Here is a 26,692-nt window from a genome sequence, read left to right as displayed (position 1 = left end):
AGCTGTTAAATCATATTTCTGCATTCTTTTCCAAGCATTCACGAGTTCTATATTAACCTACTTTGAAGATATTTCTAAAACATGTGTTTCCTGTATTTCAAAAGTTGTTTGGAGATAGAGATCATTATTCTGCATTTGTCAACCAAAGAGGTTGACCTGTCCAATTTCCATTATTGAGTTGGGCCTAGAAGGGGAAAGAACATGACCTTGAGATGCTTCCCTGGTGCATTTTAAGCACGTATAACACTGAATCAAAGAACAATTATATTTTTTTAGCTAGAGCCACTTTTGTGTAATACTAACTTGTTTTGGGAGAAAATACTCAGTATTTTTGAAGATAAGAACTTCCAGTCTCTTCTTGAACTGTTGTGTTCCATCACTGGTGACTTATCCAGGCTTCCAGAGAGGCTCGTCTTGGGACTTCCCTGGCTGCCTAATAATTAAGACTTCACCTTCCAGTGCCAGTGCCCGGGGCATAGGTTTGATCCCTGGTTGGGGAGGTAGGATCCCACATGCTTCACAGCCAAAAAACAAAACAAATTCCCCTCCCCCTCCATGAAACAGAAGCAATATAGAACCATATTCAATAAAGACTTTAAAATGGACTACATCAAAAAGAAAAATAAACCAAGAGGATCATCCTTGTGGCTTTTCCCATTGGCCAGCCTCACTTGGTGTTGGCGGACCCCGCTGGAATTGCCTTTGCTCCTTAATGTTATAGCCACAGCCTCCTCCTTAATAATGTTATAGCCACAGCCTCCTCCACTATAGCCAGAGCCTTCAGTCTCCTCCACTAGTGAGCTCTTTCTCCCCTTTATCGCTTCTGCCCCTAAGAGAGAGGAAGCCTTCTGCATATCATCCTACATTTCCCGTGGTTTTCCCTGGCTGTAGAAGGACACTCAAGGCTACCTAACATGTTGCTGTATGCGAAGCTAGGATATGAGGCCCTTTGCTCTGAGAGAAAAAATGATACAGTACTTCTGCATCTTGGACATGTTTATTTGTTTTTCCCAGGCATTTCCTTTTAAGTGTTTCCAAGATCACAACCAATTTAATCTCGTTAAATTTACCAAGTATTGAATATCCTTCCTAAACACTGAGTTCACAGTAAGACGTAACCTTTACAACAGTGATCTTATGTGGGAAAATGTGTCAAATTTGAATATCATGTTACAATGTATTTTTAGAATGCTGTTTATAAGCACAGAGCCTCAAAGCAGTAAGATTTGAATTTGTAATTCAAATCTGTCACTTATCAGCTATGTCATCTTGAGCAGGGTAGTTAACCTCCATAAACCTGGGTAAACAGGATTAGTAATAGTAGAGATCTTTGGAATAGACCTATATTGCACAGGGAACTATTTTCAATATCTTGTAATAACCTATAGAAAAATAGGTTATTTTTTATAATAGAAAGAATCTAAACAAGAATAGATATGCATATATGTTTAACTGAATCCCTTTTCTTTACACTTGAAACTAATGCAATGCTATAAATTAATTATATTTCAGTTTTAATGATAAAAAGAAAAATAATAATCACTGTGCCTATTAAAATGTAAGTGCTCAATTAATTTTAGCTGCCATTATTTCACAACCTAGTGAATCAAATATCAATATCCACAGTTTTTTAGAAAGAAAAATCTTAGGCCCAGAGAATCAGTGACTTGTCCAGCATTAAAGCCAGTCAGTGTTTAAGTGGCAACCCTCTCCAGTATTGTTTCATAGGAAATCCCATGGAGAGAAGACCCAGGCAGGCTATAGTCTGCTTTGAGACCATGAGGTCTCAAAGAGTCAGACATGACTTAGGGAATGAGTATGATAAACACATTATCTAGGTCTTCTTACGGAGAAGGCAATGGCACCCCACTCCATTACTCTTGCCTGGGAAACCCCATGGACGGAGGAGCCTGGTAGGCTGCAGCCCATGGGGTCGCAAAGAATCGGACACGACTGAGCGACTTCACTTTCACTTTTCACTTGCATGCACTGGAGGAGGAAATGGCAACCCACTCCAGTGTTCTTGCCTGGAGAATCCCTGGGACGGCGGAGCCTGGTGGGCTGCCGTCTCGGGTCATATAGAGTCGGACATGACTGACGTGACTTAGCAGCAGCAGCAGCAGGTCTTCTTATTTTGAGTCCAGAACTCAAAATATTTATTCCACTATATCAAAGGGCATTGTTTCTCATAAGACTTAAGAATTTACTTAAAAATTGCAATTTGTTATAAAAAAAATTAAAAATGTGTTTAAATTTTGCCAGTAATCGCAAGGAAAAACTAAATTAAATATGTAAATATAAAAATATTTATATATAAAATAACAATACCATAGAAGGTTCACAATTATATGATAAAGGTGAAGAGCATATTAAAGAAATGTACAGGGATCACTGCTGAGGGGACTGAAAATGCTGTAGGTCTTTACCGTGGGATCTCTTAATTTTGTTCTGGATGCTTCATCTGTTCCTTAACTCCACTTGTAGTTTTTACAAGCTAGCTTCATGATGTAGCTCCTGAGACACTGAGTTACATGGAATTTATACATAAAACCTAACCATATTGTTTCAGTCATTTCAAGTCATCACAGATTTTACCATTATTTTCTATTTCAAGACCAAAGCTGTTTTTAGATGCATTTTACTTCTTCAAAGATATTCCTTATGATCTCAGAAGAGAATCACATAGAGAGAAGCACTGCATGTTGAAAGTGGGAAAGTGGGTCATTTATTTTTAGGAAAGGAGCCTGAGACCAGCAAATACAGAAGCAGGTGGACAGCGAGAGCTGTCTCCAGGGTATCAGAGACGACTTCCTCGGTATTGTGCTTTGAAAAAAATGTCAACAAAAGCTTCATAAATATCATTAATTATAGTAAAGTTCATAACTGAGGAAAGCTGCTCTCCACGTGAGCCCAGATGAGTAGGGAACAGCTGGGAAACTGGCTTCCCCAGCCGTTTTTCATCCCTGCTCGATGAGATGACGTGAGACGTCAAGGCTGGCTGATGGGACGTCTTGAATTTACAATTACCCACGAGGTTCCAGAAGTGGTGACGTGCTCTCCACGTCATCCAGCTTTCATAGGCAACAGAACTTGATAAAGGAGACACTGACTAAATCTTTGTTGACAAATGAATCCTAAACAGCAAACTACTTGAGCTGGTTGTGCCTGTGTTCCTGAAGGGTCTTTGATTTTGTTATTAATAAAATTTGTCACTTGACAACCACACACACACACATACACACTCACAAATCGTGTCCTTTGTCTCAAATGTAACTTCTCAGGGAAGAAGTGGACTAATTATTTTATAATTATGAGTATGAAAGGGGTATTCTGAAGGGGATATTTTTCTGGATTTTGCCTTTTTTTAATTTTTTCACATTAACTGTTCTTTATTGATTCATTGGAGCAGAAATGTAGATCTTTCTAAAAGCAAATGAATTGTTGGAGAAACAAACCACCTGAAGGAAGACAAAGAATACTTTTATGTGTATCTACAACAATTGTACTGTAAGATATGTTTTTTCCAATGTGTGCAATAAGTATGTCCTACATCACAGTATTCCTAAGTTGACATTTTAAAATGAACAAGAGAAACCTAAATTTTTAAACTGGAGAGGTCTTAAAAATATACTCATTTAAGGATTTCAAACTGACACCACCAGATAGTTTGGCCTATACAGAGGGGTTTTGGTTTTTTTTTCAGTTTTTATTTTGTATTGGGGTATAGCCAATTAACAATATTGTTATAGTTTCTTGTGAATGGTGATGGGTCCTCAGCCATACATGTACCTGTTGGATTTTGCCATATTTTAATATACCAACCTTCCTCTAAGAATCTCCATATCCCTAATAGTTACATCTTTTAATAATGATGATTAAAGTGTCTTAAAATGTCAAAGAATTATCATTTTCAGGTCTATTGCACTCTTCTTCCAAAAAGTTAAAACAAGCCAAGGAAATAGTATGTGCTTAAGTAGGTCACTAACATCTATACACATTTATTTGCATAAAAGTAGGCTATAGGTCTTAAATAACTTTTGAGGAGAAAGGAATCCAGATTACTTTTAATATTATTATTTCTAAAATTGAGTCAGTACAACAAGCTTTTGAATAATGAGTAGATCCATGAGATTCCAATGGTGAAGCTGCTAATAACTGTCACCAATGAATCCTCTGTCACACACGTTTCACAATAACAGCAAACTCAGTATTTTGGCAAGCAAGGCATAGTCTATAAATCATGTAAATGATTTCATTCTGTATTTTGAATGTTCTTGGAATGGGTCCTCATACCATATTCTTTAACACTGACAACTGGCTTATTGATAATGACTGGCCTGGCCCCTCTGGGCAGTCAATCATGAGGGCGAACACTTTTAGTCTTTCTATTTGGTTGGAGAAGGAATGCTTCTTTCGTTTCTAGAACAGAACCTGGAAACAAGAGAAAAACTAATGAAACACTAGGAAAACAATCTGTTGTAGAAATCCCAACTTAATTCTCTTGGTGACAGAAACAACAGCTTGATTTTCATAAGCCTCTGTCAGCTTCAGCCCTGGCTGTCAGTGGGCAGCTGGAATTGCTATTTTACTAAGCAGCATCCTTCAACATAATACACTGAATCTTCCAGTGGAGAAAGAAAAAAGGCTATGAAATTTAAAAGTAGAATTTTTAATATGATTATTTCTAAAAGAACAGGTGTCTAATATTCTGGCAGAAACAAACCTACAGAGCTGAATCGCAGTTTGATAGCCATGGTTTTACATGCCCATTAATGACACAGGCCAAGAAAGGACAGAAAGGAAAAATACACAGTATAGAAATATAAAATATCAGCAGTCATTCCTTACTTCCCTCCCCTTCTCCCCTGCAAAACTATTCGTTCATAAAGCTTGTGATTTCTAGTAGATTATAATGCTCAGAGAACCTTGCTACATTAAGTGTCAATTCCTTTGAATATCAAAATATCTTATAGTTGGGATAATACCTTTTTAATGGCAATTTGAGCACATACTAATATTTAAGCTTTCAAAAGAAATACTGATTTTTAAATAACCATATTTGGGTCAGCAAGGTATAAACTTTTGAAATAACATTAGCCTTAGAAGTTAATAACAAATAATAATGGATTTGAATGCCAAAATATTGCCTAACACATTCCGTCAACATGTATATGAACACAGCAGGAAATCCAAAACAAAAGCTAATTTATGGAAAACTATGTATTCCTAATGACAGTTTAGACCAGTAGGGGTCCAAGTTACAAACTGCAATCTTTACATGAGATACTTTCATTTTGCATTGAAAACTTGGTTGCATTTTGGAAACATGAATCAAATCAAATCATTGCCCTATATTTAAGAGTATTCTTCTCATTTTCTCTGTAAAATCTAATCATTGCACATGTGCATCATGTATATTTATGTATTCATGAAATTTAAACACAAAATGAAGAAATTTTGCTTTCAAAACCCAAGATACCAAGGAATAGTATGCATAAAATGATAGTTTGCGCCCATGCAATTTTACTTTATTTTAAAATGAAGACAAAGGAACCACAACACTGGTATTCTAATATATTGATATTTTATTGATACCAGATGTTTTTTTTTTCCTTATGCTTGATGATTTAGCCTAAATATTTATATTTTAAAACATATTGACATACCATAGAATATAAATCTGGAAGAAACCTTGAAGATCAGTGAGTGCAAGCTTCAGATTTTTACATAAATAAGATATCTAAGCCTCAGAGAGGCCCAGGGACTTGCCAAGGTTCCAGAACTCGATAGAGCCAGAATTGAGACTTGGACCCAGGTCTCTTTAAATGTAAACTAAGGGTTCCACAAGATGCCACACAGCCTATGCTGAAAACTGCATTCCTACCTATAAATGATCAGATTCTGATTTCCTTTTCCTGCAACTTCTGATGACATGCTCTTAATGATTCTTTCTCAGAAAGATTATTTTGGGGGAAAACATACCATGGTGGATGTGAGGTGAATTTCAAGATAAGAAAGCTTTCAACCTTAGCTTGCTGAGATGAACTTGGAAGGTTTTGGAGGCTAAATCCAACTGAATTGCAAATAACTTTCAGGATATCTTTTAGCTTAGTTTTTTTGTTTGTTTGTTTGTTCGATTCTTTGTTTGTTTTTACCAGAATCTGGTTCTCATATTATCTCATACTTTTTTTGTCTTTGTGAGAATGCATGCTTGATCTTGTAATATTAAACAACATTTAGCCAATAATGCCAGGCATGCTAAGAACTAGATTTTAAGTTGCCAAAACCTCAGAGCGTACTCTTCAGGGTTCTGGTGACATAAACGGGGTTCAGGTTTCTGATGGCAAGGGTGCTTGCTTCTGTGTTCACTTCACAACATCCCCTGTAATTTACTCTAAGGTTCTGGCAGATTGCTGGACCATGTCACCAGCTGTCGCCACCCCTCCTTCCCATCCCTGTTTGGCAGTATCTGAGAACACAGGCACGCCAGTAGAAATAATAGTAGCTGTGATAACAACTTCAGTGGCATGGTCCCCAGAGACAAGATCAAAATTTGGCACCATTTCTCTCAACACGGAACTAAAACTGGCACTGAATTTGCTCCTTGGTGGCATATAATTTTCCTTAATGACACATTTTGGTTTCAAGTCTTCTACATGCTGCCTTTTAAATATCAAACCAACATATATTGGTTAAAAACAGTGGCATGCCCGTTTTTTTATGGGGCTGCTGCTGCTGCTAAGTCTCTTCAGTCGTGTCCGACTCTTTGCAGCCCCATGGACTGCAGCCTACCAGGCTCCTCCATCCATGGGATTTTCCAGGCAAGAGTACTGGAGTGGCTTGCCATTGCCTTCTCTGTTTTTATGGGGAGGAGGTGAAATATAATACCACACGTTCCTTTCAGCCTTGAAAAGTAAAGGGAATGGATGCTATAATTACTCTCACTTCAGTGGTATTTCAGAGCCTGAAAATTTCTTCATAAAATTTCACTGGTAGATTTTCACCAGCATATTGTCTCAAAATTATCTCAATTAATGAGATTTTTTTTCTTGGCATGTCTAGAAAGAAAAAAATTAAGAAAGTATAGAATATTTTTTGAGTGACACAAGAAATATTTTAATTTTAAGCATCTTGAATTTGGTTACAATATAAGAATACCAGGCAAATCCCTTAAAATGTAGTTTAGAGTAGACTATTGGGCTATAAGTATCATAGGTTGCAAAAGTGATTGACAGATTAGCACTGAGTTATTTCTAGAGTTGATATCTTTTTAATTTTTTTATCATTGACTTGGATAGTAGTATAAAAAGTATGCTCATGAATTTTGTAGCTGACAAATGTCATATACTACAACTAATTTGAAAGAGTTCTGACTGGGAATCATCTTGAAAATCTGTATTCTCCCGCTGTGCAGAAACAGGAATTATACTAGGTACTTTCTAACACATTATTGACTGGGGCATTTTTGCAGAAACTAATGTCTGTGGCATTTATGCATCTCCAATCAATAATTTGCTAAGACTGCTTCTGACTGTTACCAGTCTCAGATTCTCTGTTATCACCCTTATTTCTCAGGAACCAAGCTATGGAGAGCCAGCCCTCTAAGATCAACTCTAAGCAAAATATTGAAAAAGCTCAATTACTTATTAAATTTTTCCTGTAACTGTCCTCTCCCATTTTTCCATAGCTAACATCCTATACATTATTCCCTTACCCCACCCCAAACTCGTCATTTTCCATCAGAGTACCTATTTTTAACCCCCTATCTGCAAAGATCCATTTGTGCTTCTACTACGACCCCCCTACTTCTCACACAAGAAACAGTTACAAATTTATTTAAATATAAGGTGAGCTGTTCAAGATACTATAAATTGCTATGGCAGTATAGAGTACAAATCAATTCTAGGAAGACTTCATGAAGAAATGTTATGTGGACTAGATGTTAAGGTGTTGGTGAGATTTCATCAGGCAGAGTTTGGGGAAGGCACTCCAGACACCAGGAATTATAAGGAACAATGTCATGGAAGCAGGGAGATTAAGGACACTATCTAAATGGTAGACAGGCAAATCTGGCCAGCTCATGGGGTCTGTGATGTATTCACCTTGTTGTGCAACAGAACTCTAGAACTTTCTCATCTTGTAAAATAGAAACTCTCTGTTCACTAAACAACTCCCCATATACCCCCATCTCCAGCCCTTAGCAGCATTCTGCTGTCTGCTCCTTTGAGTCTGACTAGTTTAAATGCCCATATAAGTGAAATCAAGCAGTGTTTGTCTTGTATATTTATATAACGGGCTTCTCTTGTGGCTCAGTGGTATAAATAACCTACCTGCCGATGCAGGAGACACAAGTTTAATCCCTGGATTGGCAACCCACTCCAGTATTCTTGCCTGGGGAATCCCATGGACAGAGGATCCTGGCAAGCTACCGTCCATGCGATCATAGTCAGATATGACTTAGCAACTAAACAACAACAACATATGTATATGATATTTTCTTTATCCGTTCATCAGTGGACACGTGGGTTTCTTCTGTCTCTTGACTGTTGTCTCACTCTTCCGTTTTGCTCTTACCTGATGTGTGCTCTTACCTGTGTGTGCATTTATTCTGTTTATCTCAGCGGGGCTGGGGTTTGGGGTGGTGTTGCTATAACAGGCTGTCCTCATTGCCTCACCCACAACCTTATGGGCAGGAATGCCTGGGAGCTCTGCAGAGAAAAGCACCTGCGGCAAAGGTTCAGGGAAGGTAAAAACATACATTCTTTAGCTATGCTCTGTGTCAGATGGACTACTTTAAATAAAGTATTTAAGTTTAGTATGTAGTTAGAAAAGTATACAGAACCTAAGTAAACAACCCAGTGGAACTGCTTCCCAGGCAGAAAAATAGAATATTACTTGCTCTCCAGAAGCCCCCATGGACTCTCCCAGTCATCACCTCCCCCCTTCTCCCTGCAAAGAGTCACTCCAGGGACTTTGACCTGCTTTGAATGTTAATGCACGTGGACTTACACAGTATTCATGTCTTTTGTGAATGGGTTCCCTTGCTCAGTATTCTGTTTGTTACGTTTTTCCATATTGTGGCATCTGGAGGTGGTTCGCTCACTCGCATTGCTGTGTGGAATTCCATTGTATGATGATCCTATAATTTGTTTATCCATCTTACTGCCAGCAGACATCTGAGTTCTTTCCAGTTTGGGGCTATAACAAATATTTCTGTGAACATTCTTGTTCAAGCCTTTTGGTGCTATGTGGATACATGTTTCTATTGGATATGTAGGCAGAATTTTGTACATCCATGGGGACTTCCCCACCGTTTCTAAGATTTTTTAATATGGAGAAAATATATTCTAATTCCCAACAAGCAACCATTACATGATCTTGCAAAAATACAACTATTTATAGTTGGTAAACATCTTGTATTTACAAGTCAATTTTAAGAAATGGACAACTTCTGAGTATGTCTGCTACTGTCAAAGATGAATTAACAATTTGTGTGAGACTTTTTATAATTGCTTTGAGGTGAATGCTCAGTTTTGATTCAGATAAGTAGGAAAACAGCACAGTGCAGAAACAGGAATCCTGAAATAGCATCAGGAGGTCTGTTAGGTACTTTGAAAATGTTGGTGTTTGGTGTTGAGTAAAGCCCTTGACACTTAATATGTGTAACTTAAGATCTCTATGCACATACAGAGACTGATCCCAAAGTTAAGGAGAGACACAGAGACACACACACAGAGACACACACAGAGATACGTATCATGAGTCCTCTTCATGCGCTAACCGGGTAAATCACTGACCCCCTCTCTGCCCGTGTTACATCCTCCTACATCAGGGGTAACGATCCTGTCACACACTACATTTATTAGGAGATAATAGATAGCAAGGTATTTTAAAATGCAAAAATAAAACCACTGAACTGATTATATCTACATGAGTATTTCTATAACTTTAAAACACACACCGCTGTTTACTTGCATAATTTTTAAATTGTTTTTAAGACTCTTGGAGTTAACCAAAACAGCCTGTTATTAATTTAATCACCATCATACCATTACTGTAAAACTCTCCTTTTGCAACAATATACTGCGATGGAAAAGTGTTTTTGTGGCAGGACGGTGCCGGGGTACACGAGTGTTACCGGTTACTATTTTTTCCTTCCGTCCCCTCCAAATTCTGTCTCTGCCTTCAGTTTCCTAGACGCACTGCAGAGTCACATCTCTAGCCTGCGGCCCTCACAGAAGTTACAGTCCACTCTCTTCTGTGTGGGTTCCATACTCCGCTGTGTACCCTTTATCATCAGGAGGTCTGGGTCTGAGGTCACGGTCCACAACTTACTCGTTTGGAACCTTACACTCACAAAGTCTCAGTTTTCACCGATTTAGAATAAAAAAAAAAGATAGCACCTACCTAATGGAGTCTTTGGGAAGATTAAATGAGATGATAGGCTAAAGCACAACACTTGGCACACAGTTAAGCGTTCAGTGAACATTTTATTTTTAAAAAATATTGCATCCCCACGTTCCCACACCAACACAGAGGACCCTGTCTGCGGCTGAGGGACTGCCTGGCCCTGCTGCCTGGCCCTGGTGCCACCTCACCTAAGCCGTCCTCGTTAGCTAAGCTGTCCACCTAGGGGGTCAAGGGCCCAGCGGAGCACAGAGCTGCCAGTCTCATCTCTGACACTCTTCCCATGCCCTCCATCAGGTCCTGTGCAAACCAGGACCCATCACACCATCATGAAGAGTGGCAGCGATTGCCTTCTCATGGGATCAACTCTGCTTTCCAGCCTGGGCATTGAAAGAATTAGGATGGTTCTTCCTTCTTTATAGGTGCATTTTATTTCTCTAATTCTCCCTTTATTTGTCTGCCACGATAGCTCATTACCCCAGTGCTCAGTAATTTCGGTAGCATTCTGACTTTGAGTTTGTTGCCTCCTTTTTCTCACTCTCTCTTTGTATCTCTCTCTCTCTGTCCCTCTCTCTGTGTGTCTCTGTCTCTCATTAACTTTGGAATCAATTTCTGTATTTGCATAGAATTCTTAAGTTACACATCATTGTTGAGAGCTTCACTCAATACCAAACACCAACATTTGCACAGTACGTAACATCATAAGACCAAACAACTGTTTGGTGTCTGTTTTCAAAGCAGGGTTTAACAAGATACAATACCATTTGGTATGTTTCTCATTATATGACATCTTAAGTAGAACCAAAATCCCATTTTACTGAGATTTTCTATAATAAAAAATATATGTAATAAAGCTGTGGCCCATCTGGCAAAAAGTAAAATAGCTCTCCAAACACAAACATAACATTGCTTTTTAACATTTGATATCTGTGCATGACCCAGGGACTGTTCCTCCTCTTCAAAGTCTGTTAAAACCAGTAATATAAGCAAATCTATCATTCAAGAAGACTTTTTATGTTACATAAAAGCTCAGAATGATGATACATTATTTTGTGTAGAAACTATGGCTCTTTTGGAATATTTCTTATTGCTAAGCCAGAGTATGTACGTCAAAACTTTTACTGTATGCAGAACTACAGCATTTTATTCACACATTGCTGAACTATCTGAAACCATGAAAAATGTATGAAGTAATAAATGTCTAGAAAGGTTCTTATATTTTACCACTCAAAAACTGCATACTATAATGCAAAATGACATAAAATTATACTTCTTTATGAGTTGACAATTTGTATATTGGAGAATTGTAAACCTGTATTTTAATCCTTGAAAAAAATTAGTCTTTAAAGGAAATTGCTGAAAAACTTTAATTTAAGCAGGGAATATGAGCCTATATGTTTGTTACAAATTGTCCAGGGTGGATGTGGCTATGTTCCTGTCTATGTTTGGTGTGTTTCTTTACTAAAGGATGATTTTTATATAAGGAATTGTTAACAAAAGAATGTGAGACTGGTAATAGAATGTCCCCCAAATGTTGAATCTTTTTAAAAAATTGATCAATTATATACAGTGCTAATGGACTTTCACTCAGCTATTATACTTTTTCTACAGCATTATGCTAAGGTCAGTTATTAATTCATCATTGATAATGTCACACTCCATTCTTAGCCATTTATATTTTTATTTGGTGTTTATTAACTTTGCCTTAAATTGCTATACTTGTGTCCACAAAAGTGTTGTCTGAGATTTTAAAACCTCAGAAAATATAGTTTATTTCTTTGACAGATGCTTACTGAGATCTGGTCGATGGCAGACACTCTATGAGATACATGAATGATCTAAGACAATCTTGGGAGACACTTCACTCAGCCAGGGAGATCTCCCCAAGAAGCTGACGCCAACTATCAGAGGGAAGAATAGGTATTTTGCAGTGAGTAGAGAGCACTGCAGATGTAGGGGCTAAGGCGGGTATTTATTGAGAGACTCTATGGTCTGGTCCGGTGACTACAAATGGTTCAATAACCTGGAATACAGAATAAGTAAATGAAAGACCTACATACTACGGGCTGTCCCAGTAGGTACCAGCTATCCTTCATATATATGGTCTAGAAAATTCCTGGAGAAGGGAATGGCAACCCATTCCAGTATTCTTACCTGGAGAATCCCGTGGACAGAGGAGCCTGGAGGGCTACAGTCCATAGGGTCACAAGAGTTGGACACAACTGAGTGACTAACACACACACATCCTTCATATACATGGTCTAGAAAATTCACATCATTTAAGGTCGGTTTAACCAGCCTCATTTTGTAAGTAAACCTAATGTTTAATAATATTACAGCATTTGTCCTGAGTTAAATTCTAGATTGGGCTTCTCTGGTACTAAAAAGTCTGCCGGCCAATACAGGAGACATAGGATGGATCCCTAGGTCTGAAAGATCCCTTGGAGAAGGAAATGGCAGCCCACTCCAGTATTCTTACTGGGAAATCCCATGGGCAGCAGAGCCTGATGGGCTCCAGTCCATGGGGTCATAAAAGAGTCAGACACAGCTTAGCGACTGAACAACAACAAATTCTAGACTGAGACTGAACCCACATCTAACTAACTGCTCTTTACACTGTAACAGCTTAGTTTTGTTAGTATATATTCGATATTTAATAAGGGCTTTTTAACAGTAGACGTTATCACACTGTCTCTAACAGTAGTTTCTAAACTCTTGCATCTCTCTTTGGTAAATTCCAAATATACTGTCAAATAATGTTGAAAAATTCTCCTTCGTGACATAGTAATATGACAATCACCAGATTTCCCCATGGATACTTAGCCTTCCTTAGGGATTAATTCCTAAACTCTATTTTATGGAGTACAAATGAACGTTCAGTGTTAATGGTTAATGTGACTAAATATGTTTAAAGAATAAAATAAAAATATGTAAAATAATAAATTATATTACATTTCTCTGATTACTTGGTCTTCTAGTTATCTGTTTGCTAAGATTTTTACATAAAGAAAATTAGTAAACATATAAAATTTATGTATGAATTTATACATAAATTTATAAGATTATCAAACCCACATCAAAAACTTTATGTGAAGCTACCTGACACATTGGAAAAGACCCTGATGCTGGGAAAGATTGGAGGCAGGAGGAGAAGGGGGCGACAGAGGATGAGTTGGTTGGATGGCATCACTGACTCGATGGACATGAGTTTGAGCAGCTCCGGGAGTTGGTGATGGACAGGGAAGCCTGGCGTGCTGCAGTCCACGGGGTCGCAAGGAGGTGGACACGACTGAGCAACTGAACTGCATCTGACACATGTGTGTGTTGCTTGATCTGTGCTAGTGCTGAATTGTAAGTCAAAGGTTTGAAGATTATTCATCTTAAATTAAGAGCATTCAAATATTACTGTGTGTTGTGCATCTGAATCCATGCTGACCATGTCATGCACCATATTGATCTGCGAGACCACTTGTTACCTTAGTCCAAGCGAAGAGCGCCATGTCTCATCAGTTCAGTTCAGTCCGGTCACTCGGTCATGTCAGACTCTTTGCGACCCCGTGGACTGCAGCCCGCCAGGCCTCCCTGTCCATCGCCAACTCTTAAGAACCTATAAATGTTACAGCCACGTATTGTACGTGTGCAAGGGTCCTGCGGTCCTGACCTGCCACTCGCTGAAATGATGGGGAATGGTAGAATTGGAACAAAGCAGAGCCAAGAGTGATTCATTCTAAGAGTTTCCCGGTGCTGATTAGCCGAGTAATATCAAATCTTTATTAAAGTGCTGCCATGTTGCCTTGCACTGCTGCCTAAATTGCCTTTGTGTGAGGAACCATTTTCTAATTTTTATTAGGCAATTAATCCTTGGCATTTCAGAACATGGAAATTTTCACTTTACATGTGACTCTTGTTACTCAGAGTATGGACAGTCTAACTTTACATGTGACTCTTGTTATGAACAGATGTACCATTTGCTGTTGTAGCTGGAAGCAGCAGACCTTTAAACAATGTGTGTTTTTTACCCCCAGCAATGCATCTCTTTGGCCTCAATTGGCAGTTACAGCAGACCGAAAATGACACATTTGAGAATGGAAAAGTGAATTCTGATACCATGCCAACAAACACTGTATCGTTACCTTCTGGCGACAATGGTAAGAGAAAGAATCACGTGTTCTGTGTTTTTCTTTTAACATCTCTTTTCTATAAATCTATTTTTACCCATGTTAGAGCCAGTTCTATATGGGAGAAAGAAGAGGTTTGGGAATTACAAATATTATCTTTGAATGAGTGGCTTTCATTCAGTTACTTGAAGCATTGAACAGTCACATCTTTATTATAGGAATAATACAGTGTTCTGCCTTCTGAGTCAATGGCTAGGCTTTTCTGCCTTTCCTTCGCAAGTATGCATTTTGTTTTATTTTTAGTCTGTAGATAGATTGTAATTCACTGCATCATTTCTTGTATCACCTTGGGTTTATTAAGCTTTCTTCATTCAGCTAGTATGTGGAGTTGGAATACTATCTTCATTTTGTTTTAGAAGCTTTTACATACAAAAGACGTTAAAGGATTATTGTTTATTGACCTTCCCTCAGCTTGCCCTTTCTCTAAACTTTCAAAAGTTTACACTTTAAGCTAACAGACTTTCAAATCAATTGGTTCTGAGTTTAAAAATTGGTATTTAAGAGGTTAGAGAATGCTCTATTTCATTTTTTTCAATATGAACACCCAGAAAAATATGTACATATGTAAGCATATTTATATTATGTACCTATTATTATTATATGTGTGTACATGCTTGTATTTATGTTTGGCATTTGGCGTTCTCTGACTTTTTGCAAAATGTCATAGTACTTTGTATCTCAAAGCAACCAGATAAAGACACCTTTTTCCGTCACATGAGAAACAGGCTCTTTGCCTTTCAGCGTTTCCCTGGCTCTCCTTCCTCTTTGCTTCTAACCTGGAATATTTGTGTTCTACTTTGACATCACTTATTTTCATCCTCATGTGGCTGACTTCTTCACAAGGCTGAAAAGAAGCTATTATATATTTATATAGTATATTTATTTGTATTTTATATATGCTGCTACTTTACGTGTCCCACTGGCTGTGACTAATGCTTTTACCATATTTTTTTGTTCTTTGTTTTCCATCTTCTGTTTTAATAATAATACTTCATGACATCCCTCTTCTTTCTTAGAAAGGCTGACGGATTTTAGAAGATGTTAGATTTTCACAGTAATAATAAATACTACCACTCCTGCCCCTATATAGAGTGTTTAATACCAAGTGCTATATATTCACCCATCTTCTTTCTTAGGGAGGCTGAGGGATTTTAGAAGACGTTTCTAAACGTTAGATTTTCACAGTAAGAATAATACCACCACTGCTGCCCCTGTGTAGAGTGTTTAGTACCAAATGCTATATATTTCAAATAAACTATAATCTAATGGTTGATGATGGTGACAATGGAAGTTAGCACATAGTGGATTAAAGAGGAGTGAAGAAAAGCTGGCCTAATTAAAACTGTTGGTGGGAAATTTCAATTAAGTGAAATATAATTACTTTAAACAACTGTTTAATCTTTTATGCACTGATAACACACATATGAACAGATCCAGTAACTATACAGAAATTAAAAGTATTTATTTTGGGTTTATATAGATTGAAATTTAGATTGTCTCTTAAAGTGGGGTGGTTCCTGTGAATGATCAAATGGTGCTTGTTAACCACGCATGTAGGGCACTGTTTCACAGACTGAAGAGAAAAATGCTTATTGTACACATTTTGTTTATTTGTTTATACATCCTAACCTTTTATTGGGCTTCCCCCAGTGGCTTGGCAGTAAAGAATCCGCCTGCCAATGCAGGAGACACAAATCCTTGGATCAGGAAGATCCCCTGGAGAAGGAAATGGCAACCCACTCCAGTATTCTTGCCTGGAGAATCCCATGGACAGAGGAGCCTGACGGGCTACAGTCCATGGGGTTGCACAGAGTCGGACATGACCAAGTATCTGAGCATAGCACATTAATATAAGACAAAATGAAGGCCATCAATTTCGGTTAATGTAACTCTGGCAAATGACTTTTCCAATTAAAAAAAAATCTTTTATAGAAACTTCCAGTTTTAAAATAAATAAGTCATGGGATATAATATACAACATGGTGACTTTAGTTAGTAAAATCGTCTCATATATTTGCAGGTTGTAAAAAAGTAGATCTTCAAAGTTCTCATCACATACAGAAAAAGTTGTGACTATGTATGTTAGACATATTGTGGTGATTGTTTTACAATATATACAATTATCAAGTCGTTATACATCAGAAACTAATATAATGTTGCATGTCAATTATATGTCAGCAAATAATTAAAACCTCCTTTTGTATGAGGACAAATTGAAAAACTATGTCATTCATTCTCTTTAAACAAAAAAGGTTCAAACTGCTTTTAAGTTTTACATTATTGTTTATCATGTATGAATTTAGTCAAATACAAGTCAATTTCAAAGAATTAGATTTTAGAGCAAGTTAAAAATTGCCTGTGAATTGAAGAAATGGGGCTAACAGTGCTTCAAGAGTATTGAGTTTTATCCAATATTGCATATAGTATTTATGTTGTTGCATTGTATAATAGCTCCTTAATTAGATGCTACATTGATTTTGTCCATTAAACTACATTTGCAAGGTAATGTTTTAATTCACTTAGCTTGTGATGTAACACTCTGTATACATGTTAAGTTGTGGCATGCGGTTGTTTATAAAAAGATATTTTCTCTCAGAGATCTCAAAGTCAGAGTATGAATCCAAGGTTAAGTCATAGAATTGGAGTGTGGGCTATTGATTGTCTATAAATGCCCAACCTTGCTTCCTGATGTCTTAATTATTAGTGCCTCTGTGGGACCTAAGATGATATTTATTATCATTTACCTTCCTTGACAATTGTTAGACCTTCATAGTTGGATGTATTTTCTGCCTTTTCATTGTAATCAGTATAGGCCAGTTCACTCACATGACGTGCAAGCAGCAAGCTCACAATCTCTATGGCCCCAAAGAGTAGTACTTTTTAACTTTGAGTGGTTTTCTGATGTCATAGAGTAATTCTCAAACAGATACCAAACCCCCTAAATTACCGATAGGATTTTTAAGTACTACTCTGTTTTGTCCTCATGATGTCTGGGGGTTATCAACTATTATTCATAAAATATCTCAGAGTACAAAGTCCTTTATTTAATGGAGTTATCTGAGAAATGCCACTGTACTGATGTGTTTCTATATAAACTGGGAGTCACATAAGGAAGAGAGGAATAACAATAGCTATGTGTACTCATCCTCTTTATGTTTTCACACTCTGACAACCGTATTTTAAGACATTAGGACTGTTGTGACACACACTTACTGATGAAAGGAAAAATCACAGTTAGCAGGTGAAAAGACAGCCAGTGGCTCCCACATTGAGGCACAACAGGACAGGTTGGGGGAAAAAACCTTCAAGATGACACTTTATTGTGTTTGAAGATGTGGTACATCTCACTCTAACTGTGAAGGCTTTAATTGGTTTGATTCCTAACCGACACGCTTTGAGTTTAGAATAACTACAGGGCAGTCTGTTGCCCTATTTTTTCCTCCATCTTTCCTCCTTTTTCTCTTGGTAAAACCTACAGACCACCTTAGTATCTGCTGTGATCGTTCCCAGGTTCAGACTCTGGGGGCTTAAGGATGGAGTGATCTCAGTAAGGGAGGATGGAAGCACTGAAACTAGCCCTCCTTTCATTTCCTCTGAAGCCCAAGTTTTCTGGAATTCAGGACGTGATGAAAGACATCTGTTTCCAGGCTTTTATCTGGGAGGACTGACGAGCTTCAGAGGAAAAGGTTGTCCAAGTATTTACAAGTTTATCAAACAGTGTCAATGGTACGCTGACTTCCAGGTGTGTTTACAATCAATAAAGAGCATTTGAAAATGCTAACAGCAATGACCACGCTTGACCTGGCTGAATGAGAGGAGGGCCATGACTTGAAAAGCAACAGTGCAGAATTTAAAAAGACAAAGCACCTTCACAGAACTCCAGTCTCCTGACATTCAGATAGAGGCTTTTTAGCAGGAATGTTGCACTAATATTAGCTGCCAGTTCCATGGATTTAAGCAGAGAGAAATCTGTGATGTCCTTATCTCTGTGCATCACTGATTATAGTGAGAGGGTCAGGTCGGCATCTACCTTTTAGGAAAGAGACATTTTGAGACCTCAATTCAAAATAAATCCTAGATTCTAAATAGTGTAATAATTTAAAGCAGATAGACATTGATAGGCTCTTGAAAATGAGCACAGTTCATAGGATAAGCTAGATCAGTGATCTTAAAACTATTTTGTTCTTGTGCGTCTAAAATATGTGTACTAATCTCAGTTGTATTTCCTGCAACCATAGTACTCTTAAGTGTTGTTTTTTTTTTAAATCTGTTTCATTCTATACTGAATTTTGTTTCCATTTATCAATTGCACACATTTGGCTGAAATCAACCTAATTATGATATACATAATGTTAAGCATTTTGATAATTATTAAATATAAAAAGTGAAAATGTATTAAAAATACCTCTCTGAATGAGATGGAGACTTTTCAGACAGTTTATATATTCACTGATGAATATTACTCATTATAAGAGCAAAGCAAGTTTCAATATCAATTCTATTCCTGTTTTTCCTTTTTTATAAAAAAGTGTAAACATAAGAAATCTCCTCACAAAATAAGCAGATGGGAATGGAAATATAGTTTTAGGAAGGTGTCTCATTCAATTATTTGAAGTCCTTGTTAGTCCTTTGTTAAAAATCACATACTGATCTATTTCCAAAAAGTATATTTAGTGGTCTACAAGTGTCAATTCCACCACATTTCTTCTTCAGTTGTATTGAAAGCAAAGAATTGGCAGCTACCTGATTTCAGAAAGATTCTTTACGCAATTTTCCAAATCAGTCCAGTTTCTCAATTTCCATGGAGTACACCAGAAAAGGCTTCACCATGGCTTAGCAAAATGCATACCACTAATTATATCTCTTATTCTTTTACTTAGTGGCACTTTATTTTATCTGATATATACAGAATGGATTGGAAAATGGAACCATTGTTCATTTTCATTTACCTTTGTTATAATCTCTTTTGAATGCTTTTATCATACTATATACTTTCAGTATCTCTAATTAGCTCATCAAATGTGTGGGAAATACTCACTATTTAATTTACTGGTAGAGCTAGTTTTCAATAAAATCAAACTTACTTTCTGCCATAAAAAGTCTGGCTTGTTTTTTTTCAGTTCAAATAAACTAATATAAATTTTGTCACAACCATCTCAGCTCAGAATTCCTATGCTAGGCAGGCAGTAGAGAGATGGATAAAACTCAGAGCCTTGCCAGGAGTCTGAAAATTGGGTTAAATAAGGCATCATTGCCTCGAATACTTCTTACTTTATTGATGTTCTCTTTGCAATCATGAAACTCTTCTGCAGATGAAAAGCATTCATAGACAATGGGTGAGTGGGTGACAGGGGCACAGAACAAAGATTTCTCTCTCCCTCTTGATGCATCAGATTTTAAAACCTGCCAGCGGTCTTAAATAGTCCATTTCTTAACTTCATTGGACTTTGCCTTTGCTAGAAATACGTGTATGGCAGGAAAAACAAAAGAGCCCTTCCTTGGGTTTATGGTGTCTTGGTTAAAGAATGTTTGTCAACAAAAATGCTTTCAATTTTGCCTGTTTGACACACTGGAAACTTTATGTTCTAAGAGAGTGTATCAAAGAAAGATTCTGGATATGTGTGAAGTATGCCTGTCTGTTGTAATGGAAGTCGAAATATGGGAATTGTTGAGGTTCTATAATGTACCCCTTTTACCTGCATTGAAAAGTCCTCGTGTGCCGTAGGGGTACTAACTACTCTTGTTTGAAGAATCCTGGACCAAATAACCTCTAAGGGCACTGGAACTCTGAGATTCTAGGAAGATTTTCCATTACAGGGAGACAAAAAAGAAACAGTGATCTGGGCTACTGTTGCCCCATTCAAGCACATCCACTCAACCTTGGTTCTTTTGTATTACAATTAAAAATAACCTTCTTTCTGAAAAAGAGCCACCTGTTAAATTAACTATGGGACTAACTGTATAAGTAGATACACTTCTCAACCCAGAAGTGGGTACACATATCATTGCAGTGAGAAAGATTTTAACACCTCAAAATCAGGATACAGAGAAAGCGATAAAGCAAAACCTGTAACCCTAGAAATCAGAACTTGATTACTGTTTCCAAAGCTAATGCCCTTGGGCAAAGATGATGTTTTGGAAAACAGTTCTCGGATTAGCACCAGCTAATGCTGACCAGCTCTCAAAGCATGGGTACACTGTTAAAACATCTACAAGCCATTTCTAGCGGCAGTAGATAGGATCAAGACCAGAGAGCAGATTAAATCACATAAGCTTCAGATATAACAATAGAACTTGTTAATGGCAATAATGTATAATAATAGCATTAGAAATCTGTGAACATAACGAATGAGTCTAAATATGAATGATCTCATGTATAAATACAAGTACTAACAGATCTTAGTGGAATAAGGGACTACTACTTTACTCGGTATTTTAAAAAAAATAGTATATGTAGAAGTCAACCAAAACTTATTAGGAATTTATAATAAATTATAATACAAAGAATTTTCCCTGGTGGTTCAGGAGGTAAACAATCTGCCTCCTCCAATGCAGGAGACCCAGGTTCGATCCCTAGGTCGGGAAGATCCCCTGGAGAAGGGAGTGGCAACCTACTCCAGTATTCTTGCCTGGAAAATCCCATGGACAGAGGAGCCTGGCTGGCTACAGTCCATAGGGTCACAAAAAGTTGGACATGACTGAGCAACTAACACATATAATATAAAGAATTTTTAGGTCATAGTAACAATGGCACACTAAGCCTGTCATTCCCTCCCAATAAAAATAAGTACAATTTTATGTCCTAAAACTGAAAGCCAAGCAGTTTCTCTGGCGTCTTTCAGTGGGCTAACATACCTGATTTTATATGGAATAGACAGATAAATTTAAAACCTAATAATTTGAAATAAGTATTTGTTTTTAATAAAAAGCATGGATTATATAGGTGATTCTATAAGACACGTAGTTTTGGAATTAGGCAGACTTCTATTTGAATCTTGACTCAACCCTTCCTTTGGGTTATAATTTACTTCTCTGAACCTTAAATTCCTCATCTCAAAATAGTATCAATCTCACAGAGTTGTTTTGAAATTTAAAACACATAATATAGACGAAACTACCTAGCATGTTATAGATTCTCACTAAAGGTTAATTCCCTTCCCCCCCTCCTTAATCTTTTCAGTAAAAACGACTTTATGACAAATGTAGGTTCTTGTGCAAAAGCTTCCAAAATGAAAAGCAGACATTGATCTCAGGTATTTAAAAATTTCTGTAAATAAAGATGTTTGACTCGCTAGCAAGCAAAAATAATCTCTGGGTGTAGGGTTATATTTTTTATCCTTTTATCTATATATTCTAGTTTTGCTAAAATGAATATTAATATAAGATAAATATTTTAAAATTCAGTAAGTGATGCACAGTTGATCGTCTGTGAGTTGATACATGAAAAATTACAGTGATTACTGTAACCAGGTTTTGAACTTTTATTTTCAAGAGCATTTTATATTGGTAAATTAGTTCAACAAAAATAGACCTGGCAGGTGAAGGACTATTAATTACCATGAGTGTGGACATCAGGAAAAAAGAGAGGAAGTGAGACTGTTAATAATGACTTTTTATTAAGCTTTCTTGTACAGCCCCCTCCTGCTACCTACCTGGGTTATTACAACTGTATTCTCATTATTTCTCCACTTCTAGGCTTCCCACACGACTGCACTTTAATGTCTTGAGATAATGATTGCGTGTCACCTTTCACCTTTTCAGAACGTTCCATGGATCTCTGTTTAGCTGTAGCTGTCCTTTGACCTGATGATCCTGTGTCATTGCAGGATGCAATAGTCCAGGTAGTCAAGAATCCCAGCACTTACTAGTAACACACTTTCCCTCAGGCTTCTTACTTGTCCGTAACTGTGATTTGTTGTGAGTTTCTCTAGACCCTAATGGCCATAACCTGGATATCTACCTTAAACTTTTGTGATAGAAAGGTACCTACATGACTAATCTTGAATTTATTTTCTCCTGATCTCATACACACACACACACACACACATACAAGACATAGAAACAAAAAACTGCCTTTTTGGCATTGAAGTGTAATTTACCCATATTAAATCTATTTCAAGTATCTGGTTTTTTTTAAATTTTTTGACATGAAAATCCTGACTTTTTGTAATATATATATGTATATATATGTATATATACATATATATATACATATAATCTCCATTCTCCCCCAAACTCCCCTCCATCCAGGCTGCCACATAACATTGAGCAGAGTTTCCTGTGCTCTACAGTAGGTCAAGTGTCTGTTTTTAAAATGTGCCATAAATTATATGCATAGTAACACAACGCTTTATATATATATACACACACACACATTGTTGTTGTTCAGTTGCTCAGTCATGTCTGACTCTTTGCAACCACATGAACTGTAGCACACCAGGCTTCCCTGTCCCTCACCATCTCCCAGAGCTTGCTCAAACTCATATCCATTGAGTCAGTGATGCCATCCAACCATCTCATCCTCTGTCCTCTTCTCCTCCTGCCTTCAAATCTTTCCCAGAATCAGAGTCTTTTCTAATGAGTCAGCTGTTCGCATCATGTGGCCAAAGTATTGGAGCCTCATTTTCAGCATCGGTCCTTCCAAAGAATATTCAGGATTGACTGGTTTGATCTCCTTGCACACACACACACGCCACACAAAACAAATATATAGCTACTTCCAGAAAAGGGGTGGAATAATACCATTTGATAGAACTGAAAATACAAAAATCCACGAATATGAGAAGATGAAATTCTTTAACCTGGCATTCAGGGGCCTCCACCATCTGATACCATTTTTGCTTTCCCAGTTTTATCTTCTGTTTCTCCCATGACAAACCCATTGATGTCTTCCATTCATTTGATATCTTCTGAGAGCCAAGTGCTTTATATAGAATACCTCATGTAAAGCTTAGAGGAGTTCTGTGATTGCATGGTTACTTTTACAGATGAGATTTAGTATCAGAAGCCTAGTATACACCTTCAGGTCGCACAGCTAGTTAGCCAGCAGAGTCAGGGTTCAAACTCCGGTTTGTCTGACTCCAGAACCAGTTTTCTAGGCTTCTTTTCTAGCCAAACGGATCTCTCTGCTTATCATTACCCTAACACATGTTCAGTTCCATTGCCATGTTGGTTAATTACAAAGTTTACCTCTGCTCAGAAACCTTATCCTACTTGTCCTACAAAGTCGAGCTCAGTACCTGCCCCTCTGTGACATCTTTCCAGCTCCAGCCTTCAGTGATATCACTTTGCTCTGACCTTTAACCATACGTTGCTTAAGATAGTCATTTATTAGTTTGTAGGTGTTGTCTTTCCAACTGAGTAATTACTTGCTTGATGACAGAAGCCATCAAAGCCAGAGTCCATAATCTCTAAGGTTCTGTTCTCTAATTTATGTTTCCTTTTAATACCTACAATTCTGTCAATTCTGTGTCCCTAGTAAATGCTCCAAAATGAACTCGATGTTAAATTAATAGTTCTTTGTAGATAGAAGACTCTCTTCTGTCATTAAAATAATTTACAACTACCTGAAGTCATCTGAATTTTGAATTTGATTGATTTGGAAATCTTCATAATCCATTTTGCCTTAATTTACATTTTGCAGGGTTATGGTATGTTTAGAATGACTGATAAGTACCAGACTTAATCTCTCCCAAGAAATAACACCACATATAATTTGTAAGATAATTACGTTTCAAATGATCAAGAAAGACTGCAAGTGTGAAAACAGTTGCAGTAATAGGTGTACCTTGGGGGAAAGTAAAAGGATTTTGACTTAAATATCTTAAAGAACGTGCTAAATCAGGATTGCTTGAACAATATCTTAACAGAGAAAAACCTTTTAAAGAAAAAATTAGAAATAAAGAAGAGCATTTCACATATCAGAAGGAAATGAAATTTCTGAGCCTTTCAGTGAAAAAATTGTTTGGAAAGTCAGAAGGCTGTTTTGGTTTTGGTTCTGTTTCTTTTTAATTTTCCCTTCTTTTTCAATGAATCTCTTACATTCAGGAAAATTAGGTGGATTTACACAGGAAAATAATACCATAGATTCTGGAGAACTTGATATTGGCCGAAGAGCGATTCAAGAGGTTCCTCCCGGTATCTTCTGGAGATCACAGCTCTTTATAGATCAGCCACAGTTTCTTAAATTCAACATCTCTCTTCAGAAAGACGCTTTGATTGGCGTATATGGCCGAAAAGGCTTACCGCCCTCCCACACTCAGGTAGGCTCTATTACCAATAAATGGAAAACTGCTGGTTTGCAGTTTTAAAGTCATTCCATTTCTTAAGTGCACCTGTTTAACTCTTTGACCACTTTTGTATTGATGTGTTGCAGCGAAGAGAGTTTTGCATGTAGGTGACACTTATCTTGAGACTTTTGAATTAGTAGGAAGAACAGCTTTTTCTTTCTGATTCGCTTTAATCGGTATTGATTGATTAAAATGTACAGAATTTGTGAGTAACCTGATGAATATTGAACATCATCTAAGTAGTAAAATATCATGGATTTCCCAAGTGTTTTAGAACACTATGTGATCATTTCCAAAGATCACACAACTTTCATGTAATGAATGCATGACATTTTCATCCCAAACGTGTTCATTCTGTTGGAAATACATAGTTTTTACTTTATGTCAGATTTACTCTTTGTAAAGAAATTACGGGACCATAAACAGATATAAAATATGAACTTTTATCCACTCAAGCCATAGTTCCTCATCTGCATATGATAAACACTAAAATACAGAGGCAAAAGAGCTTTCGTAGATCATCAAGGATGATCACATTATTTAAAACAATTCAAATACTCCTATATTATAGGTTCAAAGAACTTTAAAGTCAGTTTGCTTTCATGAAAATCATTTCACGACTGTCACAGATTAATAATCCTATAGACCTTTTCATGATCCAGTACTGACTCATGGAATGTAAATTGGAAATTGTGGTTTAAAGATATTCCATTACGTCTCAGAGAAATTATGTAAATTACCTACCACAAAACTAGAGACTAGACTTTTTCCAAAAACGGGAATTCCAAAAATGTGATATATGATTAATTAAAATGGACAATTAGATGAGCTTAAAGGTATGCCTGAAAATCAGTTATTTACCCATGGAATTTCATGCTGACTAATTTGATGTATTAAATGAAGACCAGATACTTTATATTATGTAAATTTGTGAGAAATGCTTTTTCTATAACCTCAGAATATAAATTATAAGAAAAATTGATCCATATACTAATAAAAATAGTTTTTAAAAAAAGATGAGTAAGAAAAATCTGAACATGCTTTCTCTACTGTCACAGATTAAAGAAAGTTTCATATACATATATAATTCATACAACTGCATTTTTTGAATACCATGCTTTGGTGTATTCATTTTTCTGAGTTAACATTTTTCATATCTACATTGTTAAACTAATGCCTTTAATGCTCACATATCGAAATGCCTCTTATTATGTACTAGGCAGGGTCCAATTGTAAATTTTAGATTATAGTTACATCTGACTAGTTCATGTCACAGATGATACTGACTAAGATGTAATGATAAGATTTTCTTAAGTAGAAGTGGCTGTCCATGACTTCAGTTATAGCAGATAGATTACATTTAGTAAACAGTATTCCAGTGGAATAGAAAAAAACAAAACCTTTTTTTCCAATGGAATCAGGTATGATTAAATTATTTTTATAACTCAAGAAACATACCTCTAAGTACAACAGCAAGCTTGTAACCTGTAAATTCAAAAAATTAATTTCAAGGAAAAAGTTAATGCATTGAGCACTTTAAAAGTTTATTTAAAGATTTAGAATTGACTTTTTGCAAGTTATATATACCATAAAAGACTAGGGAATAAAAGGTGTAGTTCAGGTTTTCTCATAATTCTTCTGGTATTTAAATGCAATATACGTGATATTCACTTTTCTTTTCTCCCACAATGTATGTGTTTAAGTAGGTTATGCATTTTCTTAAGCTCCACAGTTATTAGAGTTCCTTCCTCCAGTTTATTCAGGATCAGCAGAGCAAACAGCTGTTTCCGAGTTCAGTGTTTAAACATGAAATATGCT

The 26,692-nt window shown here is 36.8% G+C and overlaps 1 protein-coding gene across 4 annotated transcripts in view; it reads left to right on the top strand.

Annotated features, from left to right (window-relative positions):
- The window catches only part of TENM3 (teneurin transmembrane protein 3), a 1,016,736-nt gene that overhangs the window by 858,757 nt on the left and 131,287 nt on the right, over window positions 1-26,692 (top strand). For all 4 annotated transcript variants that reach the window (XM_081521959.1, XM_081521963.1, XM_081521962.1 and 1 more), the window contains 2 exons: window positions 14,433-14,555; window positions 24,633-24,847. In XM_081521959.1, the coding sequence (XP_081378085.1) occupies window positions 14,433-14,555; window positions 24,633-24,847 (338 nt within the window). The remainder of the gene's footprint in view (window positions 1-14,432; window positions 14,556-24,632; window positions 24,848-26,692) is intronic.

Source organism: Giraffa tippelskirchi, chromosome 8 (genome assembly GCF_054371585.1).
Source record: "Giraffa tippelskirchi isolate mGirTip1 chromosome 8, T2T-mGirTip1v1.2.pri, whole genome shotgun sequence".
Lineage (NCBI taxonomy): Eukaryota > Metazoa > Chordata > Mammalia > Artiodactyla > Giraffidae > Giraffa > Giraffa tippelskirchi.
This window is presented reverse-complemented; position numbering and strand designations above follow the sequence as displayed.